Source organism: Pristiophorus japonicus, chromosome 15 (assembly GCF_044704955.1).
Source record: "Pristiophorus japonicus isolate sPriJap1 chromosome 15, sPriJap1.hap1, whole genome shotgun sequence".
Taxonomy (NCBI): domain Eukaryota; kingdom Metazoa; phylum Chordata; class Chondrichthyes; family Pristiophoridae; genus Pristiophorus; species Pristiophorus japonicus.
This window is the reverse complement of record NC_091991.1, coordinates 177,721,635-177,742,998: the sequence shown is the minus strand read 5'-3', so window position 1 is coordinate 177,742,998 and position 21,364 is coordinate 177,721,635. Positions and strand designations below refer to the sequence as shown.

The following is a 21,364-nucleotide window of genomic DNA, read 5'->3' as shown; positions in this document are numbered from 1 at the left end:
AGTGCGACATCACCACTGACACCTGGGAGACCCTGGCCCGAGGTGGAGAAAGTGCATCCGGGAGGGTGTTGAGTTCTTCGAGTCTCAACGCAAACAGCGTGAAGAGGTCAAGCGCAGGCAGCGGAAGGAACGCGCGGCAAACCAGCCCCACCGACCCCTCCCCTCGTCGAATGTCTGTCCCACCTGTGACAGAGTCTGTGGCTCCCATAGTGGACTATACAGCCATCAGAGAACTCACTTTGGGAGTGGAAGCAAGTCTTCCTCGATTCCGAGGGACTGCCTATGAATGGGTGCAGAGAATATCAACAACAACGACGTGTATTTATATAGTGCCTTTAATGTCGTAAAACATCCCAAGGGCACTTCACAGAAGTATAAAACAAAATTTGACACCGAGCCACATAAAGAGTAATTAGAGCAGGTGACCAAAAGCTTGGTCAAAGAGGTAGGTTTTAAGGAGCGTGTTAAAAGGAGGCAGAGAGGTTTAGGGAGGGAACTCCAGCGCTTAGGGCCCAGGCAGCTGAAGGCACAGCCACCAATGGTTGAGCGATTAAAATCAGATGCTCAAAAGGACAGAATTAGAGGAGCGCAGACATCTTGGGGTGAGGTGGGGGAGATTACAGAGATAGGGAGATATCGGAAAATCGGGCATGTTCCTTGAACGACGTGTGTTCCAACCCCACCGGATTATCCAATAATCACTGTGCTGAGGTGTTGCAGTGCAGCAAGCCCCTGGCCCACCCAGGATAAATGAGGATTTCCCCGAGAGGCTCCAGGAATGAATCACTGGCGCGGGCGTCAGATGGCCAAGACAAGTCAAAAGTCATCCAAGCGGGCAATTAATTGGCTCTCCAATTGGCGTGGGACGGGAGGATGGACGTGTCAGGTGGCCAATGTTAGGAGTGTAGGGCAGGGTGGTTGGAGCCGGAAGATCATGCGATGTAACCTCCAGGAATATGTCCAACCAGAGTTGGCAACCCAAGGTTAAATCGCCTAGTAAACCTCCAAAAAAAAAAATGTGTTAAATTATCAGCACGATTTAATTCTTCCACCGAGAGAAAAGAAAATTGCAGCAGGTGTTGCTAACCGTTTGCTACACTGAACGTGTTTCAACATTTGTTAAACCTCTCCCACCATCCTCCACCGCCCCCTGTATTTCCATGCAAAGTGTGAGCATCAGGACGCCTGGTCAGCAGCCAGCTCCTGCACTTCCTGCAGCGTGTAATCCAGGATGGTGGTGTGTCCTTCGAACTTGAAATAACCCTCAAACAACTTTTTCTGAAACAGCAGGGGGAACCAGATGATGTCGTCAGGCCACATCGTGTCAAACGGGATCTTGTCCATGTCGAACCACTGCGGACGCATCTCTGTGGGAAGCAGTGAATAGGAGGCGGAGAGTGCTGAACAATTCAAATGCTGCTTTTCAAATCCAATACAGCAAATACAAAACAAAAAACTGAGTGATTGCATCGTGCTCGACAACAACTTGCATTTATATAGCGCCTTTAACCTACTAAAATGCCCCAAGGTGCGTCACTGGAGGGTGATCAGACAAAATTTGACACCGAGCCACATAAGGAGATATTAGGTCAGATGGCCGAAAGCGGTAGGTTTTCAGGAGCGTCTTAATGGAGGAGAGCGAGGCGGCGAGGTTTAGGGAGGGAATTCCAGAGCTTAGACCGTAAGCAGCTAAAGGCACGGCTGCCAATGGTGGCTGCAGGAAATCGGGGATATGAAGAGGCCAGAATTGGAGGAGTCCCGAGATCTCAGCGGGTTGGAGGGCAATGTTCCCTTGAATGTTTTTTTGGGGTGTGCGGTTCATTAATATGGCACAAGCCCGGTTTTTCCTATTTAGAAGTTGGTGAGCCGGCGGTGCGGGAGCTGCAGAGTGCTGCGTGGCTCCGCAGCTTAAAGGAGAATATTGGTTGTCGGGCTAGAGGAGGTTACAGAGCAAGGGGCGAGGCCATGGAGGGATTTGAACACATGCTTACTGCGCCCCAAAGCGCTTCGCAGTCAAAGAAAGACTTTTGAAGCATAACCATTACCTTCCGATTCCGCTGGTTCCCCTTGGTAACTGTCCGTCCGGAATATGTGAACGTCCATGATTTCCGTCTCTCCGACAAATTCAAACTTGATGCGTCCGATTTTTTCCAAGCTCTGCGCAGTCAGACTACTCTCCTCCCATAATTCCCTGAGGAAGGAAGTACTTTACTTTAAAAACAAATTAAAAAGGAGGATACTAAAGAATACTTCCGATGACTGGACCACAGGAAACAGGAGGAGGCCATTCAGCCCCTCGAGCCTGTTCTGCCATTCAATGGGATCATGTCTGATCTGTACCTCAAACTCCATTGGACAGCACGGAGAGCTGCATTCACTGACACACGGATTAACGAGAGGCCAACAGTTTCCCCGCTGCCTCGTGGCTAAAGGTAATGTGATACTAAACCCCGCCCCTGGCCCAGAAGGCTGCGGATTCAAGCTCCTGTCTGCGAAGAACTAGCTGGAGTACTGTGTCCAATTCTGGGCAGCACAGTTTAAGAAGGATGTCAAGGCCTTGGAAAGGGTGCAGAGGAGATTTACTAGAATGGTTGCAGGGAATGAGGGAATTCAGTTACGTGGAGAGATTGGAGAAGCTGGGTTCTCCTTTGAGCAGAAAAGGTTAGAGAGAGATTGAATAGAGGTATTCAAAATTGAGAGTTTTGATAGAGTAGATAGGCAGAAACTGTTTCCAGTGGCACGAGGGTCACTAGCCAGAGGTCACAGATTTAAGGCATTCAGTGAGAGAACCAGAGGGGAGATGAGGAAACATAGAAAATAGGTGCAGGAGTAGGCCATTCGGCTCTTCGAGCCTGCACCGCCATTTAATATGATCATGGCTGATCATGCAACTTCAGTACCCCATTTTCTTTTTATGCAGCGAGTCGTTATGATCTGGAATACGCTGCCTGAAAGGGCGGTGGAAGCAGAGTCAATAATAACTTTCAAAAAGGAATTGGATAAATCCTTGTGAAGGAAAAGATTGTGCAGGGCTACGGGAAACGAGCAGGGGAAGTGGGACTAATTTGGTTAGCCCTTTCAAAGAGCCGGCACAGGCTAGAATTTTCCTTAGTACACTGTAAGTATGCTCACAGGCTGGTAGAGCTATTGGGGCCAAGTTTCCACTGACCCTTAAAACGGCGCACCTCCGTGAGGTCCGCCAACTTTCTGGAACAAAAATCGTGCCTAATCCTTACTGTTGTATTCTCCACGCTCATCAGGCCTCCTTCGGACTCGGCGGAGTGCAGCAGAACCAGCGGCGGGGGGCGGAGCCAGGTCCCGGCGCTGAAAACAGTGCCGGGACCTCTGCACATGCACGCTAGAGTGCGCGCGCATGTGTCGCAGCTCCTCGCCCCCAGATTCTGTGTGCGTGTGTTGCAGGCTGTATGGGAGGGGCCAAAAGCACGCCACCCCTAGCCCTGGCCGAATGGGCTCCCCGCCACGTACCTGCGAGGGAATGTGGCCCCTCTGTGTTGTGTTTATTACTGTTTTCAATGAATCTAGCGCGACGATAAGTCATCAAACAGGAAAGATGGTCAAAGACTTGGATATTCTTGCAGTTCATGTCTTAATAGCGTTGGAGAAAATAGCCCTTTCAATAAGGAAGTGATGGCTAGCATATATCCTTCTGATTTTCTCCTCTTGCTACTCTTCTGAAAGCAGTGAGTTATAATGGATACTGTTCCACAGTACCAGGGGCACCTTCCACTAACTTGCCAAAGACCAAGACGTGAGTAGGATGGGACCTGGGCAGGCCCGTCTGTTTTACGTTGTCGCCCCACCTCCTCCTCCCTCTCCTCTCCTCTCCCTTCCCCCCTCTCTCCCTCTCCTCCTCGGTGGCCCCTGCCTTCCCTTCACATTGATTGCTTATTACTTTGGTCTTGGTGCTTTTGGTGCAGGGTTCCTTCTATTTTTTATTTGTTAATTAATTGCTTATTACTTTTTGTGCTTTGTTTAGTGCTTTGTAAGTCTTGGTGCTTTAAATGTACTTATGCTTCTTTAATGTTGTTGTGAAGGTGTTTAGTGCTTTGGAAAATCCTCTAACTTCCCTACCTCCCCCCCGAAAAGTGGCCACATACGCTGGCCTAAGTTAGTTTGGAGTAACTTTTCATGGTCTAAACTTGCTTAAATGGCCAAAACAGGCGTAAGTGGCTGGTAACTTCCCCTTTGAAAAAAAACTAAACTAAAAAGAAACTGAACTAACTCACTGAAACTGGAGCTAACTAAATGTGGAGAATTGCGATTTTTAAGATACTCCAAAAAAAAACTAGTTGCTCCAAATAAATAGGAACAACTCCTGTGGAAACTTGGCGCCATTGAGTTGTGAGTGGCTTAGCCAGTCACGTGATGTTCACAAGACTCAATAAAACCCCAGGTTTCAGGGAGCCCACGATGAGGCAGGTGGTTGTGAGCCTGGTGGATGAACTGGTAATGTGTAGTGTGATTGTTAAACCTTTGCCATTAACAATTCATTGGTTTATTAGCAATGTGTTGCTATGAATTCTTAAGCAAAGAACCCATGAAGCAAATACATTACGTACACCTATACCAGAGGGGGGGAATAAATAAGTCAGGATACTCGCTGCTGATCACCATCCAGATCCACACATGAATGAATGAGTGTGTGTGGATCAGGACAGGACCGGGCTTACCTGCGACACCCTCTCTGGTCAAACCACACAGCGACATTTATTGTTCTGAGCTGGATGCCCCAAGCGAGAGTTAGCATCTTTTTCGGTGACTGATTGATATAAAGCTCCACAAATGTTACCTCTTTGCTCCTTGCTCTATGGTTTCCCCAGGCTGCACTTTGCCTCCAAAGCCATTCCACCGGCCGACCCCGAACCCCCGTTTCTTCATCCCCAGGAGGATCTGCCGTGGCCTCACCACCATCACCAGGGTCAACAGCTTTGTGGTGACCATCACTCCGCAACAGCAACTGCTCAACAGCTGGCCCTCGATCAAGAAGAAACGGGTGTTAAACAGCTCTGGTACGCCAATCAACAACCTGCATTTATAGAGCGCCTTTAAAAAAAGAAAGACCCGCATATTGCAAGGGGATTTGAGTGCAAGAGTAAAGATGCCCTACTGCAATTACATAGGGCCCTGGTGAGACCACACCTGGAGTATTGTGTACAGTTTTGTTCTCCTTACCTAAGGAAGGATATACTTGCCATAGAGGGAGTGCAACGCATGTTTACCAGTCTGATTCCTGGGATGGGTGGATTGAGTAGACTAGGCCTATATTCTCTGGATTGAGAGGTGATCTCATTGAAACATACAAAATTCTTACAGGGCTTGACAGGATAGATGTTCCCCCTGGCTGAGGAGTCTCGAACCAGGGGGGTCACAGTCTCAGAATAAGGGGTCGATATTTAGGTCTGAGCTGAGGAGAAACTTCTTTACTCAAAAGGTGGTGAATCTTTGGAATTCTCTACCCCAGAGGGCTGTGGAGACTCAGTCTTTGAGTATATTCAAGACAGAGACCGATAGATTTTTGGATATTAAGGGAATCAAGTTATATAGGGACAGTGCAGGAAAGTGGAGTTGAGGTAGAAGATCAGCCATGATCTTATAGAATGGCGGAGCAGGCTCGATATGCTGAATTGTCTACTCCTATTTCTTATGTTCTTATTTCAATAGCACCTTTCACGACCTCAGGATGTCCCAGTGTTTTAAAGCCAATGAAGTACTTTTGAAATGTAGTCACTGCTGTAATGCAGGGACAGCCAATTTGTGCACAGCAAGCTCCCACAAATAGTAACGTGATAATGACCCAGATCATCTGTTTTTGTTGTGTCGATTGGGGGGATAAATATTGACCAGGACACCGGGGATAACTCACCTGTTCTTCTTCGAAATAGTGCCCTGGGATCTTTTACTTCCACCTGAGAGAGCAGACGGGGCCTCGGTTTAACGTCTCATCTGAAAGATGGCACTCTCTCAGCACTGCACTGGAGTGTCAGCCTAGATTTTTGTGTTCAAGTCTCTGGAGTGGGACTTGAACCCACAACCTTCTGACTCGGGAGGCGAGAGTGCTACCCACTGAGCCACAGCTGACACATAGTAAAATAGTTTAACATAGTAAAATGTTCCAAATGCTTTGCAGGGACGTTATCAAACAAATTTTGACACCAAACCACATGAGGAGATATTAGGACAGATGACGAATAGCTTGTTGAAAGAGATGGGTTTTAAGGAGTGTCTTAAAGGAGGAGAGAGAGGCGGAGAGGTTTAGGGAGGGAGTTCCAGAGCTTGGGCCCAGGCAGCTGAAGGCACGGCCACCAATGGTGGAGCAAAGTGAGTTGGGGATGGGCAAGAGGCCAGATTTAAAGGAACGCAGAGTTTGAGTAAGGTTGTAGGGCTGGAGGAGGTGGCGAGCCCACGGTTCAAACATTAATCCAATGCACAGCCTCACGTCCTTTGTGTGTTTAAAAAAAATCTCCTGCTCCCTGGAAGGCAGTGGAACGTGAGGGGGTAAGTAAAGAAGTTGCACCTTTCATGACTTCAGGGCGGCTTAAAGGGCTTTACAGCTAATGAAGCACTTTGTGAATTGCAGTCACTGTTGCAATGTCATCTTATCGATGGAAATGCAGCTTCCTGAGTCAGGAACAAAGGGCAATAATCAAAAGACCAGTACAAAAGCAAAATACTGCGGGTGCTGGAAATCTGAAATAGAAACAGAAACTGCTGGAAATACTCAGCGGGTCAGGCAGCATCTGTGGAGAGAGAAACACAGAGTTAATGTTTCAGGTCGATGGCCTTTCATCAGAGCTGGAAAAAGTTAGAGATGCAAAAGATTTTAAGCAGGTGCAGAGGCAAGTAAAGGGGGGAGGGGAGGAAAGAACAAAAGGGAAAGTCCATGACAGGGTGGAGGGCAGGAGAGATTAAATGACAAAAGGATTAAGAAAGACTTGCATTTATATAGCACCTTTCACAACCACCGACGTCTCAAAGCGCTTTACAGCCAATGAAGTACTTTTGAAGTGTACTCACTGTTGTAATGGAAGAAAGGTGGCAGCCTAAATTTGCACACAGCAAGCTCCCACAAACAACAATGTGATAAAGACCAGATAATCTGTTTTTGTGATGTTGAGTGAGGGATAAATATTGGTCTGGACACCGAAGATAACTCCCCTGCTCTCCTTCGAAATAGTGCCGTGGGATCTTTTATGTCCATCTGAGAAGGAAGACGGGGTCTCGGTTTAACGTCTCATCCGAAATACGGCACCTCCGACAGTGCAGCACTCCCTCAGCACTGCCCTGGGGCGTCAGCCTAGATCTTTGAGTCACAACCCTCCAGACCCAGAGGCGAGAGTGTTACCAACCGAGCCACAGCTGCCACTGATGATAGTACAAAGCAAAAATGAGATGGTAATGGGATGTAAAAATACAAAAGGTGAGTCGAGAAGAGGTGTAATTGGGAATGGCAGAAACATCGACAGCTGCCATGTGAAAGATAGGGGCAAACATGGAAAATAGGTGCAGGAGCAGGCCATTCGGCCCTTCGAACCTGCACCACCATTCAATAAGATCATAGCTGATCATGCAACTTCAGTACCCCATTCTTGCTTTCTCTCTATACCCCTTGATCCCTTTAGCCGTAAGGGCCATATCTAACTCCCTTTTGAATATATCTAACGAACTGGCCTCAACAACTCTCTGTGGTAGAGAATTCCACAGGTTCACAATTCTCTGAGTGAAGAAGTTTCTCCTCATCTCGGTCCTAAATGGCTTACCCCTTACCCTTAGACTGTGACCCCTGGTTCTGGACTTCCCCAACATTGGGAACAATGTTCCTGCATCTAACCTGTCCAGTCCCGTCAGAATTTTATACGTTTCTATGAGGTCCCCTCTCATTCTTCTAAATTCTAGTGAATACAAGCCTAGTCGATCCAGTCTTTCTTCATATGGCAGTCCTGCCATCCCGGGAATCAGTCTGGTGAACCTTCGCTGCACTCCCTCAATAGCAAGAACGTCCTTCCTCTGAAATTGTTGAACTCGATGTAGAGTGCCTGATCGAAAGATGCCTGGTTACAAGGGCAAGAGGTATCCAATGGAAGAAACAATGTATCCAATGGAACAATGTATCTATTGCTACTTTTGATGAATGAAGCTTTGCTCCAGAGGAGAGCCCGGGACAGGTACCTGGTTGACAGACTCGCTTCCCTCCACACCACCTCGGACTCCAATCCACCGCCGGCAATTAGAATCGATTCGGCGCTCGCCGGCAGACACCCTCGAGGAGAGTTACACTCAATGCAGGCCGGCCGGAAACAAGAAGTGAGCGGGGGAGCGGGAGAAAGCAGACTCGGCTTCCAGCCGCGACCCCGGGTGCTGCCCAGAGCAACTTGTTTGCAATTTGATTAAAAAATTAAATCACAAAAAGGGTCGCGCGCTGAAATGCATTTTGCACAGAATTTTATTTCTGTATCTCCAATATCTGAGAACCGAGCGAATACGTTTTAAATGTGTATATTTATTGAAGGATATAAATCTTTTATTCTGGATTTATTGCGGAGCGGGCGGCTCGGCCAGAGATTGTGAGGTTGGTTTTGGGCGGTGAGGTTTTGTTTCCTAGGAGGGAGATTTGGGTGTGACTCGGGGAGCCCGGGGTCCAGCTCTGTTTACAACATTTGCCATCGTACCGACAGGTAAAGGCCCGGTTTGTTTTATATATTTATGTTAAAGTACTTCATCTCCCCATCGAACATTGCTATAATAATCTGACACGAGCCAGATCCTCTCAACTGTCTCTTGTTCCTTCATTGTCGCTGGGTCAAAACCCTGGAGCTCCCTCCCGAACAGCACTGTGAGAGTACCTCATCATCATCATCATCATAGGCAGTCCCTCGGAATCGAGGAGGACTTGCTTCCACTCCGAAAGTGAGTTCTGTGATGGTTGAATAGTCCAATACGAGAGCCACAGACCCTGTTAAAGGTGGGACAAACATTCGTCGAGGGAAGGGTTGGATGGGACTGGTTTGCCGCACGCTCCTTCCGCTGTCTGCGCGTGACCTCTTCACGCTCTCAGCGTTGAGATTCGAAGAGCTCAATGCCCTCCTGGATGAACTTTCTCCACCTCGGGCTGTCTTCGGCCAGGGTCTCCCAGGTGTCAGTGGTGATGTCGCACTTTACCAGGGAGGCTTTGAGGGTGTCCTTGTAACGTTTCCGCTGCCCACCTTTGGCTCGTTTGCCATGAAGGAGTTCCGCATAAAGCATGTGCTTAGGGAGTCTCGTGTCTGTCATGCGAACTATGTGGCCTGCCCAGCGAAGCTGATCGAGTGTGGTCAGTGCTTCAACACTGGGGCTGTTAGCCTGGGCGAGGACACTGGTGCGCCTGTCCTCCCAGGGGATTTGCAGGATCTTGCGGAGACATCGTTGGTGATATATCTCCAGCGACTTGAGGTGTCTTCTGTACATCATCCATGCCTCAGATCCTTCACCACACGGACTGCAGCGGTTCAAGAAGGCGTCTCACCACCACCTTCTCAAAGGTAGTTAGGGATGGGCAATAAATGCCGGCCTCGCCAGCGACTCCCACATCCCAGGAATGACTAAAACAAAACAACTTGCATTTATATGGCGCCTTGGGATTGGGGGTAGTGTGCTGACGTGGATTGAGAACTGGTTGGCAGACAGGAAGCAAAGAGTAGGAGTAAATGGGTACTTTTCAGAATGGCAGGCAGTGACTAGTGGGGTGCCGCAAGGTTCTGTGCTGGGGCCCCAGCTGTTTACATTGTACATTAATGATTTAGACGAGGGGATTAAATGTAGTATCTCCAAATTTGCGGATGACACAAAGTTGGGTGGCAGTGTGAGCTGCGAGGAGGATGCTATGAGGCTGCAGAGCGACTTGGATAGGTTAGGTGAGTGGGCAAATGCATGGCAGATGAAGTATAATGTGGATAAATGTGAGGTTATCCACTTTGGTGGTAAAAACAGAGACAGACTATTATCTGAATGGTGACAGATTAGGAAAAGGGGAGGTGCAACGAGACCTGGGTGTCATGGTACATCAGTCATTGAAGGTTGGCATGCAGGTACAGCAGGCGGTTAAGAAAGCAAATGGCACGTTGGCCTTCATAGCGAGGGGATTTGAGTACAGGGGCAGGGAGGTGTTGCTACAGTTATACAGGGCCTTGGTGAGGCCACACCTGGAGTATTGTGTACAGTTTTGGTCTCCTAACTTGAGGAAGGACATTCTTGCTATTGAGGGAGTGCAGCAAAGGTTCACCAGACTGATTCCCGGGATGGTGGGACTGACATATCAAGAAAGACTGGATCAACTGGGCTTGTATTCACTAGAGTTCAGAAGAATAAGGGGATCTCATAGAAACGTTTAAAATTCTGATGGGTTTAGACAGGTTAGATGCAGGAAGAATGTTCCCAATGTTGGGGAAGTCCAGAACCAGGGGTCACAGTCTAAGGATAAGGGGTAAGCCATTTAGGACCGAGATGAGGAGAAACTTCTTCACCCAGAGAGTGGTGAACCTGTGGAATTCTCTACCACAGAAAGTTGTTGAGGCCAATTCACTAAATATATTTTAAAAGGAGTTAGATGCAGTCCTTACTACTAGGGGAATCAAGGAGTATGGCAAGAAAGCAGGAATGGGGTACTGAAGTTGCATGTTCAGCCATGAACTCATTGAATGGTGGTGCAGGCTCGAAGGGCCGAAAGGCCTACTCCTGCACCTATTTTCTATGTTTAACATAGCCAACATGTGCCAGGGTGCTTCACAGGAGCATAGTCTGGCAAAATTTGACACCGGGCCACATAAGGACATATTAGGACAAGAGATAGGTTTTAAGGAGCGTCTCAGAGGAGAGAGAGGGGGCGAGGTTTAGGGAGGGAATTTCAGAGTTTAGGGCCAAGGCTGCTGAAAGCACGGCCGGCAATGGTCGAGCGATGAAAATTGGGGATCGGCAAGAGGCCAGAATTGGAGGAGGGCAGATATTTCGGAGGGTTGTAGGGCTGGAGGAGGTTACAGAAATACAGAACTTTCCACACAACCAATCGCTGACTGAATACACTCACTGTTGCTATGTGACCAAACTGCAGATTTAACCACCAACGAAACCACCTCTGCCCCAGTTCCATCAATGCTGCTGAGACTTTTGCCCGTGCCTTTGCACAACTCCCGCATGCTCCTCGCCGGTCTCCCGCGTTCCACCCTACGTAAACGGCAACTCTTCCAAACCTCTGTCACCCGCACCCGCATCCAGGAGCATGGAAGCAGCGGAAGATGCACAACCTGGTGGTGGGCACAGTGAGTGTGCTGGGCCGGTCGATGCCGGAGAAGGTTTGGAGGGAGAGAGCGGCTCGGACCTGGTGATCGCGGCCGTTGCTAGGCTAGGGATGGTGCAGATGCCTCGGGCCTGCTGCTCTCTGAGCCTGATGCTGTGGGATTTGGGCTGGCCACTCGATCCCCATTCACTCCCCCCCCCCCCCCGTCCACCCCCCAGCCCAGGGCCCCCAGTCAGGGGTGAAAGGTCACTGATTCTCCCAGGCCTTCCATAGAAAAAACAGAATTGTGCATTTTTAATACAGGGTCTTTCACCACCTCAGGGCATCCCAAAATGCTTTACAGCCAATTAAGTGCTTTTTTGGAGTGTAGTCGCTGTTGCAATCATAGAATTAGGACAGTAGGAGTGTGTGTGTGTGTGTGTGTGTACTAGGCGTATGCAGCTGAGCCTGGTCTCCAGTCCCCTTGTCATTGGACCAAGACCTAGCTCTGTCGAGCCCGTGTGGTAGTTGGTGTGCAACGGCCACCACACGTTAAAAGAATTCTTGCACAGGCATCTTCCGAAGAAGATTCCTTACTGAGTCTTGTTGACCAGCATTGGTACTACGTTAAAGTCGCTATTTAAATACAAGTTGTTGTTGCACACACCCTCCACTCTGCTGAGTTCTCCAACTCACTTGACCTGTTGCTGAGTGGAATCTGTCCGAGGGGGAAGAGGCAGAGGGAGAGATGGTGGAATTAGGGAGCAAAATGGAGGGAGTGCGACCCCCCCTGATATTAAAAAGCAAAAGATGCCCCGGAAGTATTAAGGTGTGTTTATTCTCCCCATTATTTAGACACGGTGCTATGATCTCTCGGGTTCAGTGCCGTCTGCTTCACACAACAGCGGAACTGCTGAGAAAAACTCCGGCCGAGCAGAGGTGGTTGGCGAGGCAACTGAGGGACCCGTACGTGAAATCTGCCCGGCAACAAAACTACCGCTGTCGGAGCGCGTTTAAGCTGCTGGAGATCGATGAGAAGCACGGCATCCTGCGGCCGGGGACCAGTGTGATTGACTGCGGCGCGGCACCTGGTGCCTGGAGCCAGGTCGCGGTTCACAGGGTCAACGCCACCGCCTCCGGTGAGTGAGGTGCAACTGAGGCAATCAAATCTGTGGCGGGGATGAACCCTCGGGGAGGGGGAACTGCAACTGTATTTGTTGATTTAATAGCACATCATTTCTGCTGCTGTTTCATCACCGTCTCCACAATCAATTGGCTCTGTCATTTCGACTTTAGGGCAAGGCACTGTGCCAGTATTTTCAGGAGGTTCCCGGGAGTATGTCAGTATTTCATGAGCTCAGGACATCCCAAAGTGCTTTACAGCCATTTTGGAGCGTGGGCAGGAACATCGGCAGGGCCCGGGTACAGAGGATTGGGAAGGTCGGGGCGGATGAGCGGCGAGTGTTTGTGGCGGAGGTGCGACAGATGAGGGCACGGGGCCCCAGAAGAGCCGAGGGCCCGGGGCAGCACGGGCCAGCCCACACTGCGATATGTGCGCGCGCTAAGTCCGTGCAACAGAGCAGGTCTCCAGGCATCTTGGTTAATCCTTGCCACTGGACCAAGGCCTAGCTCTGACAAGCCCGTGTGGTGGCTGGTGTGCAACGGTCACCACACGTTTAAAAAATTCACGCACAGGCGTCTTCCACCCCCTCAATTGGAGTTCAAATTTGGAACATCAGGTCCTTCATTGAAACATCTGTGAACTCGTGGAAGCAAGTCATCCTCGTTCGAGGGACCGCCGATGAGATGACAGCCAATGAAGTACTTTTGGAGTGTAGTCACTGTTGTAACATAGGAAACATGGCCGCCAATTTGCCCACAGTAAGCTCCCACAAACAGCAATGTGATAGTGACCAGATAATCTGTTTTACATAAGAACATAAGAATTAGGAACAGGAGTAGGCCATCTAGCCCCTCGAGCCTGCTCCGCCATTCAACAAGATCATGGCTGATCTGGCCGTGGACTCAGCTCCACTTACCTGCCCGCTCCCCATAACCCTTAATTCTCTTATTGGTTAAAAATCTATCTATCTGTGACTTGAATACATTCAATGAGCTAGCCTCAACTGCTTCCTTGGGCAGAGAATTCCACAGATTCACAACCCTCTGGGAGAAGAAATTCCTTCTCAACTCTGTTTTAAATTGGCTCCCCCGTATTTTGAGGCTGTGCCCCCTAGTTCTAGTCTCCCCGACCAGTGGAAACAACCTCTCTGCCTCTATCTTGTCTATCCCTTTCATTATTTTAACTGTTTCTATAAGATCACCCCTCATCCTTCTGAACTCCAACGAGTAAAGACCCAGTCTACTCAATCTATCATCATAAGGTAACCCCCTCATCTCCAGAATCAGCCTAGTGAATCGTCTCTGTACCCCCTCCAAAGCTAGTATATCCTTCCTTAAGTAAGGTAACCAAAACTGCATGCAGTACTCCAGGTGCGGCCTCACCAATACCCTATACAGTTGCAGAAGGACCTCCCTGCTTTTGTACTCCATCCCTCTCGCAATGAAGGCCAACATTTCATTCGCTTTCCTGATTACCTGTTGCACCTGCAAACTAACTTTTTTGGGATTCATGCACAAGGACCTTCTAAAAGAGTTTCATGCACAAGGACCCCCAGGTCCCTCTGCACCGCAGCATGTTGAAATTTCTCCCCATTCAAATAATATTCCCTTTTACAGTTTTTTTTCTCAAGGTGGATGACCTCACACTTTCCGACATTGTATTCCATCTGCCAAACCTTAGCCCATTCGCTTAACCTATCTAAATCTCTTTGCAGCCTCTCTGTGTCCTCTACACAACCCGCTTTCCCACTAATCTTTGTGTCATCTGCAAATTTTGTTACACTACACTCTGTCCCCTCTTCCAGGTCATCTATGTATATTGTAAACAGTTGTGGTCCCAGCACCGATCCCTGTGGCACACCACTAACCACCGATTTCCAACCTGAAAAGGACCCATTTATCCCGACTCTCTGCTTTCTGTTAGCCAGCCAATTCTCTATTTATGCTAATACATTTCCACTGACTCCGCGTACCTTTATCTTCTGCAGTAACCTTTTGTGTGGCACCTTATCGAATGCCTTTTGAAAATCTAAATACACCACATCCATCGGTACACCTCTATCCACCATGCTCGTTATATCCTCAAAGAATTCCAGTAAATTAGTTAAACATGATTTCCCCTTCATGAATCCATGTTGCGTCTGCTTGATTGCACTATTCCTATCTAGATGTCCCGCTATTTCTTCCTTAATGATAGTTTCAAGCATTTTCCCCACTACAGATGTTAAACTAACCAGCCTATAGTTACCTGCCTTTTGTCTGCCCCCTTTTTTAAACAGAGGCATTACATTAGCTGCTTTCCAATCCGCTGGTACCTCCCCAGAGTCCAGAGAATTTTGGTAGATTATAACGAATCCATCTGCTATAACTTCCGCCATCTCTTTTAATACCCTGGGAAGCATTTCATCAGGACCAGGGGACTTGTCTACCTTGAGTCCCATTAGCCTGTCCAGCACTACCCCCCTAGTGATCGTGATTGTCTCCAGGTCCTTCCTTCCCACATTCCTGTGACCAGCAATTTCTGGCATGGTTTCTGTGTCTTCCACTGTGAAGACCGAAGCAAAATAATTGTTTAAGGTCTCAGCCATTTCCACATTTCCCATTATTAAATCCCCCTTCTCATCTTCTAAGGGACCAACATTTACTTTAGTCACTCTTTTCCGTTTCATATATCTGTAAAAGCTTTTACTATCCGTTTTTATGTTTTGAGCAAGTTTACCTTCGTAATCTATCTTTCCTTTCTTTATTGCTTTCTTAGTCATTCTTTGCTGTCGTTTAAAATTTTCTCAATCTTCTGTTTTCCCACTAACCTTGGCCACCTTATACTCATTGGTTTTTAATTTGATACTCTCCTTTATTTCCTTGGTTATCCACAACTGGTTATCCCTTCTCTTACCGCCCTTCTTTTTCACTGGAATATATTTTTGTTGAGCACTATGAAAGAGCTCCTTAAAAGTCCTCCACTGTTCCTCAATTGTGCCACCGTTTTATCTGTGTTTCCAGTCTACTTTAGCCAACTCTGCCTTCGTCCCACTGTAGTCCCCTTTGTTTAAGCATAGTACGCTCGTTTGAGACACTACTTCCTCACCCTCAATCTGTATTACAAATTGAACCATACAGTGATCACTCAAAACGAGAGGATCTTTTACTCGGAGATCGTTTATTATTCCTGTCTCATTACACAGGACCAGATCTAAGATAGCTTGCTCCCTTGTAGGTTCTGTAACATACTGTTCTAAGAAACAATCCCGTATGCATTCTATGAATTCCTCCTCCAGGCTACCCCGTGCGATTTGATTTGACCAATCGATATGTAGGTTAAAATCCCCCATGATTACTGCCGTTTCTTTTTCACGTGCCTCCATTATTCCCTTGATTATTGCCCACCCCACTGTGAAGTTATTATTTGGGGGCCTATAAACTACGCCCACCAGTGACTTTTTCCCCTTACTATCTCTAATCTCCACCCACAATGATTCAACATTTTGTTCATTAGAGCCAATATCATCTCTCACAACTGCCCTGATATCATCCTTTATTAACAGAGCTATCCCACCTCCTTTCCCTTCTTGTCTATCTTTCCGAATTGTCAGATACCCCTATATGTTTAATTCCCAGTCTTGGCCCCTCTGCAACCACGTTTCTGTAATGGCCATCAAATCATACCCATTTGTAATGATTTGTGCTGTCAACTCATTTTGTCGAGGAAATTTCTAAGTTAATTAACTCAGGCGGAGTCGTGCATCGAGAGAATTTTATTTTAAAAAGCGAGATATCTCGGAGAGCCTGCTTGGACCGTACCAAGGCAGAAAACTCTCCTGTACAAACAAATTGTCCCTATCTTTATACAGAAATAGAATACAGAAATAGAAAAGGAATCTTATTCATTAGTTCCGTGAGTACAAAGGTCGTCTCGGGAGGCACACACTCTATCTGTCCTGGCATAGTTTCTCCCTGTTCACAGTCTGATAAGCAGAATATCAGGAGACTCCCTTTTAATACCGGATAGTCATTTAATTACATTTCTAAGTTTTAAGGCTAAAAAGTGTGGGTGTTGTTCTAGTCCTATCATTTCTTCAAATATAGCAAAAACAGAATTTAACCCTTCCCTTTACCATAAGCCATGGATTCATAGATTCTTTCTTCCACACATTTACTTTATTTCGAATGCAGCGTGCATTTAGGTAGAGTGTTTTCATACTAGTTTTTAAACCATGATTTTTAGTTTTGACCCCTCCTGCAGCCCCTTTACATTCAGTGGCCCTTTTTGTTTTTTGCCTTGGGTTTCTCTGCCCTCCACTTTTACTCATCTCCTTTCTGTCTTTTGCTTTTGTCTCCTTTTTGTTTCCCTGCATTGGTTCCCATCCCCCTGCCATATTAGTTTAACTCCTCCCCAACAGCAGTAGCAAACAGTCCCCCTAGGACATTGGTTCCGGTCCTGCCTAGGTGCAGACCGTCCGGTTTGTACTGGTCCCACCTCCCCCAGAACCGGTTCCAATGCCTCAGGAATTTGAATCCCTCCCTGCTGCACCACTGCTCAAGCCACGTATTCATCTGAGCTATCCTGCGATTCCTACTCTGACTAGCACGTGGCACTGGTAGCAATCCTGAGATTACTACTTTTGAGGTCCTACGTTTTAATTTTAATTTTAATTTTAGTGATGTTGATTGAGGAATAAATATTGGCCGGGATTGGAGGGGGGCGGGGTGGGGGGGAGGTGACTCCTCTGCTCTTCTTCGAAATAATGCCGTGTGATCTTATCCAGCCACATGAGAGAGCAGATGGGCCTCAGTTTAACTTCTCATCTGAAAGGCACCTCCAACAGTGCAGCGCTCCCTCAGCACTGCACTGGGAGTGTCAGCCTAGATTTTGTGCCCTGGAGTGGGACTTGAATCCACAACCTTCTGACTCAGAGGCGAGTGTGCTAGCCACTGAGCTACTGGCTGACGAATTAGTTATTGATTGTTGTGTGTGACAAATAGGCCTGTCTCAAAACATAACGGCGTTTTCCCTTTATTTATTCTGGATGGTTGACGATTTTCATTTCATTTCCCACCCCCTCCCCCAATCCTGTCCAGATCCGAAGGCTCCCGTGGGCTTTGTTGTGGGAGTCGACCTTTTGCACATCCCGCCATTGGATGGCGCTGTCTTCCTGCCTCATTCGGACCTCCAGGAGCCCGTAGTTTGGGCCAGAATCCAGGAGACCCTGCCGGCGGGGGAGGCTCAGGTGATCCTCAGCGACGTGGCGCCCAACGCCAGCGGCATCCGCGAGCTGGACCAGCAGCGCCTGGCCGAGCTGTGCCTGTGCGTCCTGGAGCTGGCCGAGAGGGTCCTGGCTCCTGGCGGTACCTTGCTCTGCAAATTCTGGGACGGGGCTCACAGCCGCCTGCTCCAAAACCGACTCGCCGCACTCTTTGAGGAGGTGAAGACTTTGAAACCGGCGGCGAGCAGGAAGGAGTCGTCGGAGATCTACTTTCTGGCAAAACGCTACAGGAAAAGCTGACGCTTCTGAGCGACAAAGACTGGTTTATGCACAAGGAAACCTCCATTGCAATCTAACAATCTGGAGGACTGTTCATTCATTTATATTTCCTCACCTCCCTTCAGCAGTTCTCCCCCCTCATGTCCAGGCTGATAATCCACCGCATAGTTCTTGGACATTGCTACACTGTAATCCGTTGCGAGGAGATGCGCAGGAACCCGGGTATTTCTCCCGATATTTCTCGAGAATAAAAATTCTCCCTCAGGGTTTAGTCAGCCAACTGACTACAAATGAAGGATTCGAAAAGAAAGAACTTGCATTTATATAGCGCCTTTCATGACCTCGGGTCGTATCAAAGTGCTTTACAACCAGTTAAGTATTTTTGAAGTGTAGTCATTGCTGTAATGTCAGAAACGTGGCACCCAATTTGCATACAGCAAGATCCCACAAACAGCATTGCGATAAGTGACCAGATCATCTGTTTTAGATGTTGCTTGAGGGATCAATATTGACAAGGCACCAGAGAGAAATCCCCAGCTCTTCTTCCAAATAGTGCCACGGGATCTTTTTACGTCCACCTGAGAGGGCAGACGGGGCCTTGGTTTAACGTCTCATCTGAAAGACGGCACCTCTGACAGTGCAGTGCTCCCTCAGTACTCCACTGAGGTGTCAGCCTGGATTTATGTGATCCAGTCTCTGTAGTGGGACTTGACCCCAAACCTTCTGACTCAGAGGCGAGTGTGCTGCCCACTGAGCCACGGCTGTCTAGTTGGCATGTCGTACTACTACACCATGTTCTGTTGGCCCCTTGTTTATATTTGATGCAGTGTATTGTTATCATACATTTTATGGTGAACTTCACTGATTGTGGTCGAGACAGAAACCCTCATCACATTTAAAATTTACTTGGAAGTGCACTTGAAGTGCTGTAACGGACAGGGCTACGGACCGAGAACTGGAAAGTGGGATACGGCTGGATAGCTGTTTGTTGGCCAGCACGGACACGATGGGCCGAAATAGCCTCCTTCCGTGCTGTAAATTTCTATGATTGGAATCTGCTGTTCATTAAGCAAGGGCTCAAACCCATACATGGCAGTTGTCCAATGCTCATGTAGCCTTTAGATGTCATCCTTGACTCAGTGGTAGCGTACACCAAAGACTATTACTTAAAGAAACATTGTGTGGACTTTCCTTGTGGGGTATATAGGTTAGAAGGTTCCAGGTGTGTGCTAACCTCACCGGAGTGGCAGTGAGGGGTGCACAATTGGCCTCAGTGCCCCTGGGTGAAGGTGGGGAATAATCAGCTATATTCATCACCTGGAAAGTGTGGGCATCAGGTCAGGATGGGTCAGGCTCAGCTGTGATGCCTTTAATAGTTGAATAGCCTGGCAGCGCTCACAGTCGAGGTTCACAGGCACTGGAAAGCTCTCGCAGAACCGTATACAATATGTGTAAAATGCATTGAGATATCTTTCTGATGTTGACTGTTACAGAAGTAAAAATCGCTGTCCTGTTCGGTGTCAGCTGTGGCTCAGTGGGTGGCACTCTTGCCTCTTGAGTCAAAAAGTTGTAGGTTCAAGTCCCGCTCCAGAGACTGGAGCATAAAATCTAGGCTGACACTCCAGTGCCGTACTGTGGGAGCGCTGCACTGACGGAGGTACTGACTTTTGGATGAGACGTTTATCCAAGTGGATGTAAAAGATTCAATGGCATTATTTTGAAGAGGAGCAGGGAAGTTCTCCCTGGTGTCCTGGCCAATATTTATCCCTCAACCAACATCACTAAAACAGATGATCTTGTCACATTGATGTTTGTGGGACCTTGCTTTGTGTATTGTATTACATTACAACAGTCACTACACTTCAAAAGTACATTGCCTGTAAAGCGCTTTATAACATCCTGAGTTTGTATGAATATATGTATTTCTTTTAATGCTATTTGCATTATAATGTTATATCATTTATCTTCAACCATTTTCTTATTCAGCTGTGGAAACTACATATATGTAGTCCAGATGTGTTATACTGGCTGTATATTACTTTCTGATGGTACAAAAATCAAATTTGATACATCTGTAATCTATCTAAAATTAATTATTTTGGCTTCAAAGTCTGACTCACAATATACTCCAAAATGCTGGAAAATGCACTAAGAATGCAGAATCATAGAATGTGAGAAAAAACTTCATTATTCAGTCACTAAAGCAATGCCTCACGTCTCTCAATGGAGCTGAAATACTAAGGGGTGGAAGTGCTCTCACAGTTGTATGAATCTCTGGTTAGACTGCATCAGTTCTGAGCCCTGCACCTCAGCAAGAGAGAAACTATTCCCTCTGGTGGAGAGTTCAGAACAAGAGGGCATAACTTTAAAATTAGAGCCAGGCCGTTCAGGGGTGATGTCAGGAAGCATGTCTTCACACAAAGGATAGTGGAAATATGGACGTAGACAAAATGTTTCCACTTGTGGGGGGAATCCAAAGCCAAATTATAGAGAAACTTATTTACCCAGAGAGTGGTGAGAATGTGGAACTCAGTACCACAAAGAATTGAGGCAAATAGCATGGGTAAACATTAGCCGGCACAGATGGGTCCAATGGTCTCCTTTTGTGCGGTAAAGTTATTTGATTCTAGTTCTATGAAACATGAGGGAGAAAGGAATAAAAGGTTATGTTGAGAGGGTGAGATGAAGAGGGGTGGGTGGAGGTTCCTGTGGAGCATAAACGTCAGTACTAACGAGTGGGCCGAAAGTTACTGAAGTTGCATGTTCAGCCATGAACTCATTGAATGGCGGTGCAGGCTCGAAGGGCCAAATGGCCTACTCCTGCACCTATTTTCTATGTTTCTATGTTTCTAAAGGTCATTGACCTGAAAAATGAACTCTGTTTCTCTCACCGCTAATGCTGCCTGACCTGCTGCGTGGTTTTCAGCATTTTCTGTTTCTATTTCTGGCCAGTATCTGTGCTGTACATTCTATGTGTGATTCAAGAGGCTGGAGAGTCGAGATCCAGGGGTCACAGTCTCAGAATAAGGGGTCGGCCATTTAGGACTGAGATGAGGAGAAACTTCTTCACTCAGAGGGTGCTGAATCTTTGGAATTCCCTATCCTGGAGGGCTGTGGAGGCTCAGTCTCAACAGAGATCATTAGATTTTTGAATATTATCATCATCATCATCATCATAGGCAGCTGCTCGGAATCGAGGAAGACTTGCTTCCACTCCTGAAGTGAGTTCTTTGGTGGCTGAACAGTCCAATACGAAAGCCACAGACTCTGTCACAGGTGGGACAGATAGTCGTTGAGTGCGACATCCCCACTGATATCTGGGAGTCCCTGGCCCAAGACCGCCCTAAGTGGAAGAAGTGCATCCGGGAGGGCGCTGAGCTCCTCGAGTCTCAATGCCGAGAGCATGCAGAAATCAAGCGCAGACAGCGGAAAGAGCGTGCGGTAAATCAGTCCCACCCACCCCGAATCAAGGGATATGGCGACAGTGCAGGAA

The 21,364-nt window shown here is 47.6% G+C and overlaps 2 protein-coding genes across 3 annotated transcripts; one reads left to right on the top strand and one right to left on the bottom strand.

Annotated features, from left to right (window-relative positions):
• Window positions 1-319: 319 nt before the first annotated feature.
• nudt1 (nudix (nucleoside diphosphate linked moiety X)-type motif 1) lies at window positions 320-8,289 on the bottom strand. Of its 2 annotated transcripts, none has more exons than XM_070900020.1 (4): window positions 8,188-8,289; window positions 4,811-4,995; window positions 2,046-2,191; window positions 320-1,367 (listed from the first exon to the last, which is right to left on the bottom strand). In XM_070900020.1, the coding sequence occupies exons 2-4, from the start codon at window positions 4,960-4,962 to the stop codon at window positions 1,177-1,179; spliced, it is 489 nt and encodes a 162-aa protein (XP_070756121.1). In that variant the 5' UTR covers window positions 4,963-4,995; window positions 8,188-8,289; the 3' UTR covers window positions 320-1,176. The 2 variants fall into 2 exon arrangements, with proteins under 2 accessions (XP_070756121.1, XP_070756122.1); XM_070900021.1 differs by having other exon boundaries at window positions 4,811-4,989; window positions 8,188-8,284.
• Window positions 8,290-8,540: 251 nt separating this feature from the next.
• mrm2 (mitochondrial rRNA methyltransferase 2) lies at window positions 8,541-19,416 on the top strand. The gene is made up of 3 exons (XM_070901340.1): window positions 8,541-8,693; window positions 12,122-12,405; window positions 17,468-19,416. Exons 2-3 carry the CDS (start codon window positions 12,132-12,134, stop codon window positions 17,890-17,892), a joined length of 699 nt encoding a protein of 232 aa, XP_070757441.1. The 5' UTR covers window positions 8,541-8,693; window positions 12,122-12,131; the 3' UTR covers window positions 17,893-19,416.
• Window positions 19,417-21,364: the final 1,948 nt, after the last annotated feature.